The sequence below is a fragment of the Doryrhamphus excisus genome, chromosome 14 (genome assembly GCF_030265055.1).
Source record: "Doryrhamphus excisus isolate RoL2022-K1 chromosome 14, RoL_Dexc_1.0, whole genome shotgun sequence".
Classification (NCBI taxonomy): Eukaryota; Metazoa; Chordata; class Actinopteri; order Syngnathiformes; family Syngnathidae; genus Doryrhamphus; species Doryrhamphus excisus.
In genome coordinates this window covers 15,728,861-15,744,552 of record NC_080479.1, presented here as the reverse complement: position 1 = coordinate 15,744,552, position 15,692 = coordinate 15,728,861, and the positions used below count along the sequence as shown (strand labels likewise).

The 15,692-nt window shown below is 40.5% G+C and overlaps 1 protein-coding gene across 1 annotated transcript; it reads left to right on the top strand.

Annotated features, from left to right (window-relative positions):
• The first annotated feature begins 115 nt into the window (after nt 1-115).
• On the top strand, nt 116-15,592 carry slc44a4 (solute carrier family 44 member 4). Its single transcript, XM_058047599.1, has 22 exons — nt 116-347; nt 2,735-2,783; nt 2,905-2,978; nt 5,525-5,603; nt 5,690-5,789; nt 5,865-5,996; nt 6,061-6,121; nt 7,440-7,560; nt 8,069-8,152; nt 8,651-8,763; nt 8,868-8,990; nt 10,122-10,221; nt 10,294-10,386; nt 10,470-10,572; nt 12,307-12,566; nt 12,642-12,736; nt 14,228-14,331; nt 14,419-14,492; nt 14,552-14,622; nt 14,704-14,798; nt 14,871-14,955; nt 15,035-15,592. Exons 1-22 carry the CDS (start codon nt 308-310, stop codon nt 15,145-15,147), a joined length of 2,169 nt encoding a protein of 722 aa, XP_057903582.1. The 5' UTR covers nt 116-307; the 3' UTR covers nt 15,148-15,592.
• The last annotated feature ends 100 nt before the right edge of the window (nt 15,593-15,692 follow it).

Here is a 15,692-nt window from a genome sequence, read left to right as displayed (position 1 = left end):
TAAATAACATTTCATTGCAAGCGAATTGCAAATAAGAGATTTATATTTTCATATTCCGCCACTTACGATGTGGCGCGTGCACCTGCCCACTTCCGGTCTCCGCCCCCCAAGCAGGTGCGCGTGTGTCGTCACTGCTTGGCAACTGCCTGGAAGGAAAAAGATTTGTTCCTTCAGCGCGTCTTTGTCTTTTTAAATCACTTTTAAAGCACCAATTTTTTTTTCTTAAGGGCGTTTTTGGTTGAATTCGAGTAAAGCGACTTGTGAGAGGGAAGCCAACGAGGTGAAGGCGGTGTGGGAGAGGTGGAAAATGGGCAAAAAAGACAAGACAAATCCAGAGTCTCCGTACGGTGAGTTGACGTCGCCCGTTACCTTGTTCTGCTTTATAAAAAACTAAAATTAAACTACTGCTTTATAAAAAAAAATCGTATTAATGTAATAACTATCTGATTTTGTACGTTTAATTGTGGTCTTATTTTATTTAAAATTTATTAACTTGTTCATGAAATGTCGATACATGTTGAATAAAGTTTATTCAAAAAAAATAATGCCGCACATTTTGGTATCGATCCAATAGGGCCAATGTTACATATAAGTGATACTAAACCTTTACTTTTTACTTGGGAGAGGGAGAAATCAAGCTTATTGACTGATTGATAACATAAAACACAATATTTTAACAACTTATTTGTCAATTATATTTACAGCATATAGATACAACAGGCTTCCTGTGATTGGCTGGCGACCGAGTCTACTTAATGAACACAAGCGGTATACAAAATGGATGGATGGATACATACAACAATATAATGTAATGTAATAACAATAACAATACTTACAATTTTTGAGTAACAAAACTCAAAAGTGCAAATTAACCAACCCTAATTAAAAAGCTTTTTGCTTTTTTTTAACTCATTTATTTAATTTACTGAAATGCTTGAATTGTATTTCTTGATATTTGTTATGCTGTTCTGTTAGTAGAAGTAGAAAGTATATTGACAGTCTGGGAGGTTTGTTATGGCTAGGGTAAATAAACCCTCCCTGCAGGTACGGTAAATACAGATTGGCTTTCATATCACTTTAAGTAACATCTAAAAACAGGAGAATAGGATGTTGACTAAAATGGCAAGTGCATTACAGACTTCATTTTAAGTCATTCAATCCCAGCCATTTTGTCAACCCCTTCAGTACTGTCCATTTTAGATGATTTTGACTGATCAAGACACACAGAATATTGTGATCTATAGCAATATAAACATGAAATGTCCTTAAAGAAAGATTAGACCCGTCTTTCATCTGAAAAAAATATTTGTTTCTACTTTTTTTGTTCTTTGGTAATCAGCAGTACAACATAATAATACATTTTATTTGTATAGCGCTTTTCAAAATACTCAAAGACACTTTACAGAAGAATGGAGTTGAATAAAAGCAGGTAAACAGAGTAAAAGATACATTAAAATACAACATTCATTTACACACATACACAGTTAAAACGTGAGTAAAAGCAGGTCCGGGGGCACAACATAGGTAGGTTTCAGGAAAATTTTAGTTCCTGACTAAAAAAAAAAAAAAAAAAAAAAGCACAACTTTTTTCCAGCAAGTTTTTGGCTAAATTCCAAATTGTTAACTTTGGAGATCTTAATATTATATATATATTGCAGTGGTTAACTTATTTTTACACTTGTATGGTCATTAAAATGTATTGAATTAATACAGAATTTTTTTATTTCTATTTGAACAAATTAAAAGTCGAATCCTCAAGTGTGTTTGGACTTTTAAGTTCCAGTCTATAAATGTCCGAGTGGTTAGCATGTTCTAGCATGTTCGAGTCTAAATTGTCCATAGGTATGAATGTGAGTGTGAATGGTTGTTTGTGTATATGTGCCCTGTGATTGGCTGGCCACCAGTCCAGGGTGTACCCCGTCTTTTACCCAAAGACAGCTGGGATAGGCTCCAGCATAGCCCCGTGACCATGAATTTTTCCATTGTTGCTCTTCTTCACAAATGGACTCCTTTTTCCTAATATTAGTAACTATAAGAAGGCTCTATCTCCACTTAGGAACTTTCATCAAATAATAACAACGTGTTATAACTGCAGTTTTATTAGCTAACCATGTTCAATTGCTTCATTGTCATTTGGGATTGGAGCCATAAACCATCGATACCATGCCCGCCAAGCGACCAATGAGGATTTAGGACTATTTTGCTCTCATATTACATAACAATAACTCGTTGAATAACTCCAGTAGGACATATTTTAGCTGTAATAAAAGTGAGAGGTCATTTATATGCAGCCACCGAGGCAAGAACCACAAACATTGTGAAATGTGACACCTGTGTCATTGCGAGAGGCCGAAAAACGGGTTCCTTTGTTGTAAGCTTTTCACCATGCTTCCTCTTGTCACGCTTGCCCACCTCGGATCATTATACCATATAGTTAGTTATATTCTCTTTGGTATAAATGAAGTTATCATTATCAACTGTTCTACTTTGTGTTGTTGTTGTTGTTTTTTTTTTTACTGTACTGCAGCTTCCTGCAATTAGTCATTCCTTTTGTTCCAGGAAGTGTTTTGGTTATTCCCGCAACAGCATTAACCTTATGATAATCATTACATTCATAAAACCTGACCTCATCTGTACAAATTCCTTCTCTGGTCTGTAGTTTGACTCTGTCAACCCACAAACAAGAAAAGTGTTAATGAGGTAATAATAATTTTTTTTATTTTTTTTATTTCAGGGGAACCGGCCCAGTATGACCCCACCTTCAATGGACCCATAAAGAAAAGGTGATTCTCACTTAAATTTCCGACTGCATTCCCCCCTGAAGGTTTTTACCTGATCTTGTATTACCTGACTAAGTCACAATTAACTCCCCCACGTTCCTTTGCTCTGCTGTTCTATGCCCAGAGGATGCACTGATATCATCTGCTGCATACTGTTCACAGCCGTCATCGCTGGCTACCTTGCAGTCGGAATTTTAGGTGAGCACAAAGGGACAACATTTGCCACACAGGAACTTGTGGTCTCTTTACCGCATCTCTTTCTCCACTCTCCTTTGTAAGCCGCTCTTTTATTTCCTCATAGAGTTGTTGTTTTACATTACACTTCCTCTTATAATAGTAAAGCCACCGGTAGTTACATGTTGACTTTGGTGGATGCATGACCACACATAGTAAAGTAGCTAGTAATGTTTTGTCTTCTCATATGATACCATATATATTGCCGATACAGACCTGATATCAGCACGAATCATGGTAATGGTTTTATTTCATTTGAACATGCATCGGATTACAATTGAATGCATCACGTAATCAGTTCACAGTTCCACATGTCCAAAAGGAGTAGGAAGAAGCAAAGCTTATTAAATCCTACCCCTCCATTTGGTACCTTTACAATCAGTAACTGTTACATTTGATCACTTCCTGCTTTCCATAATACAGTTTAAGGTTTTTTTGTTTTTTTTAAATAATGTACCTTGTACCGAAGTACGAGGTGATATCATACATAAGTTTATTACTTATTTTGTAGAGCGGGATGTTAGAAAAGGCTCGGTCGAGTGATATTACTCAACAAGCAAAATAAAAACTGACCCATTTACCGAAAAAAATGTTGTAAATTGGTACGTGATTTAAAATTAAAATTAAAATTAAAATTAAAATTAAAATTAAAATTAAAATTAAAATTAAAATTAAAATTAAAATTAAAATTAAAATTAAAATTAAAATTAAAATTAAAATTAAAATTAAAATTAAAAAAATTTCAGGGGCGGCACGGCGGTCTAGTGGTTAGCACGCAGACCTCACAGCTAGGAGACCGGGGTTCAATTCCAGAGTTTGCATGTTCTCCCCATGCAGACGTGGGTTTTCCCCGGCTACTCCGGTTTCCTCCCACATTCCAAAAAAAAAAAACATGCTAGGTTAATTGGCGACTCCAAATTGTCCATAGGTATGAATGTGAGTGTGAATGGTTGTTTGTCTATATGTGCCCTGTGATTGGCTGACGACCAGTCCAGGGTGTACCCCGCCTCACGCCCGAAGACAGCTGGGGTAGGCTCCAGCAACCCCCCGCGACCCTCGTGAGGAAAAGCTGAATAAAAATAAAATAAAACCTGACCCATTTACTGAAAAAAAAATTCAAAATGAGTGAAAACTATAATAAGTTTCAAAATCCACGGGTGTACATGTGTACATTGCCTACATGAACTGACCTTGCCTTATCTCGTTAAAGCAGGAGCGGCCCATTTGCTGTGAACTCGGCCACTCTATTGCTGTCATCAAAGTCATTCCAATACGCAGCACCTAATCCCTTATCTTAAGTCAATACAAAGTCTGTGTGCAGACAGCTCGGTTCGACCTCATTAAGTGACGTCACTGGATGCCATTGACTTGCATTTCTATTGATTCTGCTATTTGGTAACAATCAACCCAACAAAGAGGGTGGATCATTCACTGTTACAACCGTTTTCCAAGTGTAGAGAGGAAAATAACTATTTGATGATATCTTCTCAAGGGACAATACTATCAAGATGAAACTTGGATACACTATGGCCCCCACCTGTGGAACAGCCTGCCGGAGAGCCTCAGGACCGCAGAGACTGTTGATATTTTTAAAAGAAGATAACTAATATTTTCACTAACTAACTAATATTTTTAACTCTTCTGATGTTTTTATCTTTTTAGTCCTATTTTATGCTTTTAGTCTTTAGCTTTTAACTCCTCCTGTTTCCTTAAGTGGTGGAGCCTTCACACTGGGGGCTGTGTCGGGTCTGCTGATGGGGGTGCTGTCCTTGGGTCCCTTCGACCCGGCCGGCTGGGGGTTCCTCCCTTTGATGTGGGGGTCCGCCCATCCGGGTGCTGGTCCCCCAATGGCACGGCCTGCGGCTCCTCCCAGTGTGGACGGCCCCAAAGGTGGCGTTTCCTTGATCCTCAGTACCATGCCATGTTTCCCGACTGTGTGTGATGTCTATGTCTATTACTTTATTTAGCCATGTTTATGCTTGCAAAAAAAATACTAAACTCATCACACAGTAACTTAACACTCCAAAGGTGTACCTAAAAATATACAAAGAAGTACCAATATGAGTTTTGAAGTTTCCTATTCTGCATTGTGTCTGAGCAAAGTAGTTCATTGGAGGACATGCGGCATAGAAAGTGGTTAGCGCGCAGGCCACACAGCTAGGAGACCCGAGTTCAATCCCACCCTCGGCCATCTCTGTGTGGAGTTTACATGTTCATGCGTGGGTTTTCTCCGGGTACTCCGGTTTCCTCCCACATTCCAAAAACATGCTAGGTTAATTAGCGACTCCAAATTGTCCATAGGTATGAATGTGAGTGTGAATGGTTGTTTGTCTATATGTGCCCTGTGATTGGCTGGCCACCAGTTCGGGGTGTACCCCGCCTCTCGCTCGAAGACAGCTGGGATAGGCTCCAGCACCCCCGCCACCCTCGTGAGGATAAGTGGTAGAAAATGAATGAATGAATGAATATTATATATGATATATAATATATGTTTTTATTCCTCTTACCAGCTTGGATTTATGGGGATCCCCGGCATGTTCTTTATCCGAGGAATTCAACTGGATGGTTTTGTGGCACTGGACCAAATAAGTAATGAACTTTAACCTGAATTCATTTCAAAAATATCGAGCCATGTGACCAATATTGTGACCATGTGACCATGCGTTTCCTCTCAGAGACCGACCAACGCTGCTGTACATTGACATTGTCAAATGTTCGACATCTGTCAATGTGATGGCGACGGCTCTCAATGGCTTCCAGTGTCCAACCACGCAGGTACAGCGTTGTTATTAATTGTAGCCAAAGCGTCGCTAACATTTTAGCCGATCTTCCTCATTTACCACCCACCAGATATGCGTGGAGACGTGCCCGACTAATTTCTCCGCTGTGGGGCTGCCTGCATACATCCCGGATGTAAAACCTGCAGATGTTTTCAGCCAAAGTCTGTGTGCACCATCCATAAACCTGTCAAGTACTGAGATGGTAAGCTGCTTTAAGAAAAGGAAGTGCATTGTGTTTGTAACATGTTTGTTTTTTTTTTTTTTAGTCTGTTAAAGAAATAGTGGAGAAGGAGCTGTGTCCTTTCTATACCATTCCCACAACGGCTGGTGAGTGGAAATTATGCAAATCTGATGTTTTGTTATTATTACGTTTCATCGTGGGCGGCGTGGTACCCTGGCTTCCTCCATCAGTTTTATGTGTTTAGCTTATGAGTGTTTCATTAAAGAATCTAAATTATAGCCTATACCGTTAATAAATAGTTTATTATTGCAACTGAAAGTGGGTGGAGGAACCAGTTGAGGTAGCTCGGCCATCAGGTCCGCATGCCTCCCTGGTGAGGTGTTCCAGGCATGCCCAGCCGGGAAAAGGCCCCGGACAGGGCTAGATTACGCTGGAGGGATTATGTCTCACAACTGGCCTGGGAACACTGTGGGGTCCACCCTGTGGACGGGGACTGGGAAGTCTGCCCCCGTGACCCGGACCGGATAACTGGAAGAAAATGGAATGGAATTCATTCATTCATTCATTTTCTACCGCATTTCCTCACAAGGGTCGCGGGGGTGCTGCAGCCTATCCCAGCCGTCTTCGGGCGAGAGGCGGCGTATACCCTGGACTGGTCGCCTGCCAATCACAGGGCACATATAGACAAACAACCATTCACACTTTGTTGATTTTGTTTTGTAAGACAGTCTTTAGGCTGCGCGATGTTTGAGTGGTTACTGCGCTGGTCACACAGGGTTCAATTTCCTGTTCGGGCTTCTCTGTGTGGAAACCAACCAGCAACCAATAAATGAGCACATTCTATAATTTCCAGAATTTCGTATTTTGCACTATACGGATATTTATGCCACATAGAAATATGCAGTATCTTTACCTGCATTATTCAATTGGATTCTCATTTGCGATTTTGTTTTTGTAAGACTGACAGTCTTAGGCTGCACGGTGGATGAGTGGTTACTGTGTATATTTCATATTCATTCATTCTTTTTCTACCGCTTTTCCTCACGAGGGTCGCAGGTGTTGCTGGAGCCTATCCCAGCTGTCTTCGGGCGAGAGGCGGGGTACAACCAGGACCGGTCGCCAGCCAATCACAGGGCACATATAGACAAACAACCATTCACACTCACATTCATACCTATGGACAATTTGGAGTCGCTAATTAACCTAGCATGTTTTTGGAATGTGGGAGGAAACCCACGCATGCACGGGGTGATCATGCACACTCCACACAAAGATGGCCGAGGGTGGAATTGAACCCTGGTCTCCTAGCTGTGAGGTCTGCGTGCTAACCACTTGAACACCGTGCAGCCTATGGAATGGAATAGGACTGGAAATTACTATTTTTATTTTCATTATTTCCTCCAAAGGTTTCTCTAAAATGATTAAATGAAGTGTGACAATTTTACCATCCCTTGTTTTTTGTAGTACTCGGAAGATGTCTGCCTGATATCAGAGCGCTCGGGCAGATTCCCCCAGAGTTTTCCAACATTCCGGGCTTGCCGACATCTGTCAGCGACACGGCCAACCTCATCAAGAACGGCACTGGGTAAGGAGCGGCTCTTATATTGTTTTGAGAAACAAATACAAATGCACCACATTTGAATAATGTTGTTGTTTTCCTTCTTCATCACTAGCAAAGGGTCGGTGGATCCGTGAGTGTGTCAATCCCTTAGAGTAGAGTCTGGTTGTAGTTACTCTCGTTGCTGTGCTCAAGTCAGGATGCACAGCGGTGTTGGATGTCATGTGTAACACTCCTGAGAGATGTGTTATATATATATATATAAGTTAACAGTAGTGGTTTATGTTTGCATGCTATGTTTTGATCTCAGAAGTCATGCAGTGGAAAGAAAATTCACCCAAACATTATCGAAACTATATTAAAAAAAATCTCTATATAGATTTTTAATATTCAAAATGGCTGTCAGTTGTGTATTTTTCTTTACCACTGCATAAACATTAGTACTAGTAGGACTAGTATTATCACAGCATGCTTTCAGAAAAGGATATTTTGCCATTACTTTCCATTGATTGATAAATGTATATATTTTCAATAGGGACATATTGAACGGCTTCAATGCCAGGGACATTGGCGTTCGAATCTTTGAGGATTTTGCATCATCGTGGCCCTGGATTCTTGCGTGAGTTGACACCGCCACCTGTTGGCGGACACTGACAACAGCAACTACTCAACAATGGACTTAACACAACTGCCATGTTTAGATTAGAGTGCAACATTTTCATTCATTCATTCATTTTCTACCGCTTTTCACGGTGGGGTTGTGGGGGGTGCTGGAGCCTATCCCAGCTGTCTTCGGGCGAGAGGCAGGGTACACCCTGGACTGGTGGCCAGCCAATCACAGGGCACATATAGACAAACAACCATTCACACTCACATTCATACCTATGGACAATTTGGAGTCACCAATTTTGGCATGTGGGAGGAAACTGGAGAAAACCCACGCTCCACACAGAGATGGCCGAGAGTGGAATTGAACACTGGTCCCCTAGCTGTGAGGTCTACGCGCTAGCCACTCGACCACCGTGCAGCCGGCAACATTTTAATTTGACTTAATATTATGAATATATATACATTGTATATTTGTTTTAATGGATATTTGTATTTGACTGTGTTTTAGTGGTCTGGTAATAGCGATGCTGCTCAGCTTGTTGTTCCTGTTGCTGCTGAGATTCATTGCTAGCATCATGGTGTGGGTCCTTATTGCAGCGGTCCTTGCCACCGGGGCATACGGTAAACTCTTTTAATTCTCACTACTTTAAGTGGAAATGAAAAATAGAATAAAGACAAGACACAATTGATATTATCCAATTGTAAAGTGGATGTCGTTGCAACAGGGATTTGGCACTGCTACTGGGAGTACGATAACTACAAGAACCAATCTGCTTCCATTACGGACATCGGGTTCACCACTAACTTCGACGTTTATCTGCAAGTGCAGGAGACCTGGTTAGCCTTCTGTGAGTTTAAATGTATTTTTACTTAACTATGTACACTGTTTTTTTTTAATCCTGCAAATATTAAAAAGAAAAAAGAAGATGCTACATATATAATAAGCTTCTAAAGCTTACAGTCAATTGTTGGCTAACCGATGTCATACACGAAAGCGAGTAGCGGCAGTTGCCCACAATGCATTCTAAAAATATATAATAAAAAAAATCAGCAATAATTTTACAAGAATAAAATCTAAATATTAAGAGAAATAGTTTACAAGAATAATGCCATAATGGCGTATGTAATGTTATAGTAAATAGTAATTTTAGTAGTGTGTAGTTGTTTGTTCATTTTCTTATCCTCACAAGGGTCGCAGGGGTGCTGGAGCCTATCCCAGCTGTCTTTGGGCGAGAGGCGGGGTACACCCTGGACTGGTGGCCAGCCAATCACAGGGCACATATAGACAAACAACCATTCACACTCAACCATTCATACCTATGGACAATTTGGAGTCCCCAATTAACCTAGCATGTTTTTTTTGGAATGTGGGAGGAAACCGGAGTCCTCGGAGATGGCCGAGGGTGGAATTGAACCCTTGTCTCCTAGCTGTGAGGTCTGCGCGCTAACCACTCGACCGCCTTTTTACTTTTAGTAGTGTATAGTTGAAATTTTTGGAAAATTAGTTTGCAGAAAAAGTTGTAATATTACGAGAATAAAATAAGACAGACATAAAGAACATAACATAGACTCACACGTTAGCAGTTCTTTGTTGTTTCTTCCTGCAGTGACTATTATGTCATTAATGTATTGTGATACTTTAAATGCCTTACACTTGTATTACACATTGCGGTAAATATAAATAAGCCATTTATGACTTAAATAAAACTGTTACTCGTTTGTTCCACAGTAAATGTGTTCTGTAGGGGATCTTATGAAGGACAGGAAGTGACGTTGGGGGTTATGGCCCCAACAGTTGCCCCGTACTGATATTATGATGTATTTGTTATTGTGCTGTGCCTGTTCTGGCCATCACATCTGGTGCTTGTCTCACCAAAGTACACCTAGTGGCCAATGTAGAGTACAACAGTTACTATTGTATTGTACGATATTATATAATCATCTTGTTCTTGGTCAATTAAAACGTGTTTGCTCCCCAGTAATCATCCTTTGTGTGGTCGAGGCTATCCTGATCTTAGTCCTCATCTTTTTGCGGACCAGAATCCTCATCGCCATTGCGCTCATAAGAGAAGCCAGCAAGTGAGTTGTCTATTCTTTTTATTTATAGCGTCTTAGAATAGTCTGGAAGATGAGCTAATGTGTCTTCCACAGGGCCATCGCCGTCATGATGTCCACTCTGCTTTACCCTCTGGTCACCTTCGTTCTCCTGGTGGTTTGTGTGGCTTACTGGGGTGCCGTGGCTTTGTATCCTTTTATTCTGTGACGGCCTGTGTGTGGTCAGTACATACAGCCCGCAACATCTGTTTCTCCTGAAGTAATCAATACAGATATTTGGCCACCTCCGGAGGCCCCATCTACAAAGTGGTTGCTCTCAATTCCAGCACGAGTGACTGTCAGGGCATCAACGGCACCGTGGATTGTGATCCTCAGGTAAGATTAAGATATGCCTTTATTCGTCCCTCAGTGGGGAAATTTGTAAATGGTAAATGGGTTGAATATGAGCGCAGTGGATGTGGATGGAATCAGAATACATTTTTTAAGGGAAAAGTGATACTGCAGTGAAACCTCTAAGGTCCATCACATTATTTTCCAGGACACTAGTTGACCTTTGATTTTATCGGATTTTCAGAAACAGTTTTAAGCATGAAAGGTGTTGTCTGCCGGGATAGGCTCCAGCACCCCCCCCGCGACGCTCGTGAGGAAAAAGCGGTAGAAAATGAATGAATGAAGGTGTTGTCTGCCTTGGTTAGGTACTGCTATAGTGTATGCTAGCCGTAAAATATATGTGAACCAAGGTTCTACTCTACGTCAGTACTTAATCTGAATTTAATAAAAGACAAAATGTATCTGTTTGAGCTTTTCTTAACATTGGCTGAACTGACTTTGTGTAAATTATTTGACGTCAGGGACTTTAGAGGTTCCATGATGAACACATCCTGAAAAGATTCTCCAAAATGTTTTAATGGGGACCTATTATGCTTATTTTTTGGCCCTTTTGTATTGAGTTGTGGACTCCTATTGAGCAGCTACACACGATAACCAGCACTGAAAGCTTTCTAGTTCTTCCAGAATCTGCACCCATTCAGCTGTATTTCTTTGGATTTCATGCTTCCCACAAAAACGGTCTGTTTTAATGTATTCCACTCATGGCCCACCTCCAGGCACGCCCACTCCGCTCTGGTTGGTCACACTTGCAAGTACCACAAACCCAACTTTATAGGAGTTGATAATAAATGGCGATGTATCTTTATATAAGGAAGTCTGCTCCTCTGTGACATCACAAAGGAACAGTTTTACCACGCCTTTTGAAACAGAGCGGTTTGAGTCATCCAAAACTTCTTTCAGAGCTCACTTCCTAATGTGCAAACCTCATTTTGTGAAACTTTGGCATCGTTTAGCACGAGAATACAACATTCGAGCTACATTTATTGGTCAGAAAAGTTGAAAAATCATAATAGGTCCCCTTCAAGGAAAAGCATATGCTATAATTCTATGTGATTAAAAACATTCATTCATTCATTTTCTACCGCTTATCCTCACGAGGGTCGCGGGGGTGCTGGAGCCTATCCCAGCTGTCTTGGGGTGAGAGGCGGGGTACACCCTGGACTGGTGGCCAGCCAATCACAAGGCACATATAGACAAACAACCATTCACACTTTGTTGATTTTGTTTTGTAAGACAGTCTTAGGCTACGCGGTGGTTGAGTGGTTACTGCATTGGCCACACAGCTAGGAGACCCGGGTTCAATTTCCTGTTCGGGCTTCTCTGTGTGGAAACCAACCAGCAACCAATAAATGAGCCCATTTTATAATTTCCAGAAATTCATATTTTGCACTATATGGATGTTTGTGCCCTGTGATTGGCTGGCGACCAGTCCAGGGTGTACCCCGCCTTACGCCCGAAGACAGCTGGGATAGGCTCCAGCACCCCCCGCGACCCTTGTGAGGAAAAAGCGGTAGAAAATGAATGAATGAATGAATGGATGTTTGTGCCACATAGAAATATGCAGTATTCCAAATTGTACAACCATTCACACTCACATTCATGTGATTAAAAACATTACATTAAAAATTCACAAAATTTGAAGATGCATGCTTTTTCTTTGGACTATTTACTATATCTTGTATTGATCCACTCATAGTTTTTCCTGCTCCTTTTTTTTAGACCTTCAACGCATCAACCTACTCATCTTGCCCGTCCGCTGCATGCATTTTTGTTAAATACAACGACGAGGGCATCTTCCAGAGGAACCTCTTCAACCTTCAAATCTACAACGTGGTGGCCTTTCTCTGGTGCGTCAACTTTGTCATCGCTTTGGGACAGTGTACCCTTGCCGGTTCATTTGCGTCCTACTACTGGGCCTTCACCAAACCCGATGACATCCCCACATTCCCCCTCTTTGCTGCCTTTGTGCGCACACTAAGGTATGTTGAGTTGCTTTTAGGGGGAACGGTAATAAACAAAAACACTTACTGGCTGCAGTAATCTCTTCATTCCAGGTACCATGTAGGCTCACTGGCATTTGGTGCTTTGATCCTGACACTAGTGCAGGTAGTGAGAGTCATCCTGGAGTACATTGACCACAAAACCAGAAGTAAGACCTCACCCATTACTGCACATCAGGGTGTTCAAACAAATGAAAGGGGGCCAACAGCAACAATACTGTAAACTACTGTCAGGAAGTCACAGCAATACAACATGCAGTGACTTCCTGTTCAGTGCAAAATGCAAGCACAGCAGTGATATTATGGACTGTACCACGGCAACTAAGTCTTTTAGATTGTTAAGCGCTGCAAGAAAGTGTAGCGAATATACTATGAAAGTACAGTTACTGTACTGTACTGTACATTAACACAACACTAAGAGTATAACACATCATATGAAACACAAGAATCAGAATCAGAATGACCTTTATTGTCATTTTACATATCAGATTCAGAATCAGAATCAGAATGACCTTTATTGTCATTTTACATATCAGATTCAGAATCAGAATCAGAATGACCTTTATTGTCATTTTACATATTGTAGAATGAAATTGCAGCAGCTCCATTTTCAGTGTAAGACAGTATGACCGTACAAAATATAGAAATTTGAAGAATAAATAGAAGAATAAATAACGAAGGGTCTACACTGTAGAGGACGATTGGTAGCCTTGGTTACATCTTGTTGAGGGAGGTGATGGCTCGAGGAAAGAAACTGTTTTTTTAGTCTATATATAGAAATCTGCACAAAAAGCACGTAAATAAACTGCCATATGCCATATGTTGAATTAATTATATTTTCAAAATACACTAAGGGTGGGCGGCACGGCGCTCGAGTGGTTAGCGTGCATACCTCACAGCTAGGAGACCAGGGTTCGATTCCACCTTCTGCCATCTCTGTGTGGAGTTTGCATGTTCTCCCCGTGCATGTGTGGGTTTATTGAGCCATGTTTATGCTTGCAAAAAAAAATACTAAACTCATCACACAGTAACTTAACACTCCAAAGGTGTACCTAAAAAATATACAAAGAAGTACAAATATGAGTTTTGAAGTTTCCCATTCTGCATTGTGTCTGAAAAAAAGCAGTTCATTGGAGGACATGCGGCATAGAAAGCGGTTTAGCGCGCAGGCCACACAGCTAGGAGACCCGAGTTCAATCCCACCCTCGGCCATCTCTGTGTGGAGTTTACATGTTCTCTCCGTACACACGTGGGTTTTCTCCGGGTATTCCGGTTTCCTCCCACATTCCAAAAACATGCTAGGTTAATTAGCGACTCCAAATTGTCCATAGGTATGAATGTGAGTGTGAATGGTTGTTTGTCTATATGTGCCCTGTGATTGGCTGGCCACCAGTCCAGGGTGTACCCCGCCTCTCGCCAGTTTGAAGAGAGCTGGGATAGGCTCCAGCACCCGTTGTGAGTAAAAGCGGTAGAATATGAATGAATGAATACACTGCTGTTCATTCTTTGTTTCTAACTATTGCAGTGCAAAATATAGTACATATTAAAAGCCCAGAAGAGTATGTTAAAATGCCACCCAGTACATGACATCCCCACTATAATATGCTTACTAACATGGTTTTTGTTTTCATGACTCCCAGTGGCTCAGAACCCAGTAGCACGTTTCATCCTGTGCTGCATGAAGTGCTGCTTCTGGTGCCTGGAGAAGTTCATCAAGTTCCTCAACAGAAATGCATACATTATGGTGATGCTTCACTTCCGGTTACCGTATACTCAATCTATACACAATTTGATTTTATTATTATTTTTTTTGTAATAATCTGATCCACAGATTGCCATTTACGGGAAGAACTTCTGTACCTCAGCCAGAAATGCATTTTTTCTGCTCATGAGGAACATCATAAGGTTCGTATGGATGTGTAACTTCATATATTTATACTCCTAACATGTCCCTTACTTGACAGGACCGTGGTGCTTGATAAAGTGACTGACTTGCTGATTTTCTTTGGGAAGCTCCTTGTGGTGGGCGGGGTTGGTATGTATTTTTTTTTCTTTTTAGCCTTTGCTGTATTATTGTATATATAATTAACTGTTACATATGTTTTTTTTTCCCCAGGTGTATTGTCCTTCTTTTTCTTCTCCGGTCGAATACTTCTACCAGGCACCACTTTCCGCACAGAGACCCTCAACTACTACTGGATGCCAATAATTGTATGTATTCCAGTTTTTTCAGTCAATCCAGTTTTGTCTTGATGTTTTGTTTTTTTTCCCTCCCAATTGCAGACCGTGGTGGTTGGTAGCTACCTCATAGCTCATGGTTTCTTCAGCGTGTACAACATGTGCGTGGATACGCTGTTTCTCTGCTTTTGTGAGTACACCATGGCAAAGTATTAACATTTCATATTATAAGTTTAAGCAAAAATACCGATGTAATTAACTTTCCACAGTGGAGGACTTGGAGCGAAACGACGGTTCCCAGCAGAAACCGTACTTCATGCCCAAAAACCTCATGAAGATCCTCAACAAATCCAACAAGACACCCAAACAGAAAAAAAAGTGAACTAGTTGACACAGCAACTCCACACTGTTTGCACGTTTACCCAAAAACTATTTGCTGATTTTGCACTTTTTCAACATCTTACCATGTTAATAACGACTTGTAAAAGAACTGAGCCTTAGAATGGAACATGGAAAAATCTTGAGTTGCTCCAAAATAATATTCTGTTCATGTCATTTTGTGTTAATAGTTTTCTCTGCTGTGCACATTATTCCTGTTTATGTTTAATATATTGCAAATATTTTATAGATGGATTTTTTTGTATATTGTTGCAAAACAATGTTGTTTACCATCTTAAAATTGTTGATTTGTAATTAAAAAAAATGTTGACAGAAAAGTTTAAGACACTCAGAAACTTGAAAGTGCTTGAGTTTACATGAAGTCTCGTAATAGTGACGTTGAATTGTTTTTATTGTTTCAACATACTAACAAAAAATACATTTAATAGAGAATTATTAATTGTTACATTCAGAAAATAATGTCAAATAATTATGATGAATGGATGCAATTTAGTGTTTATTACCTTTATCAAAACGCTGGCAACTTTT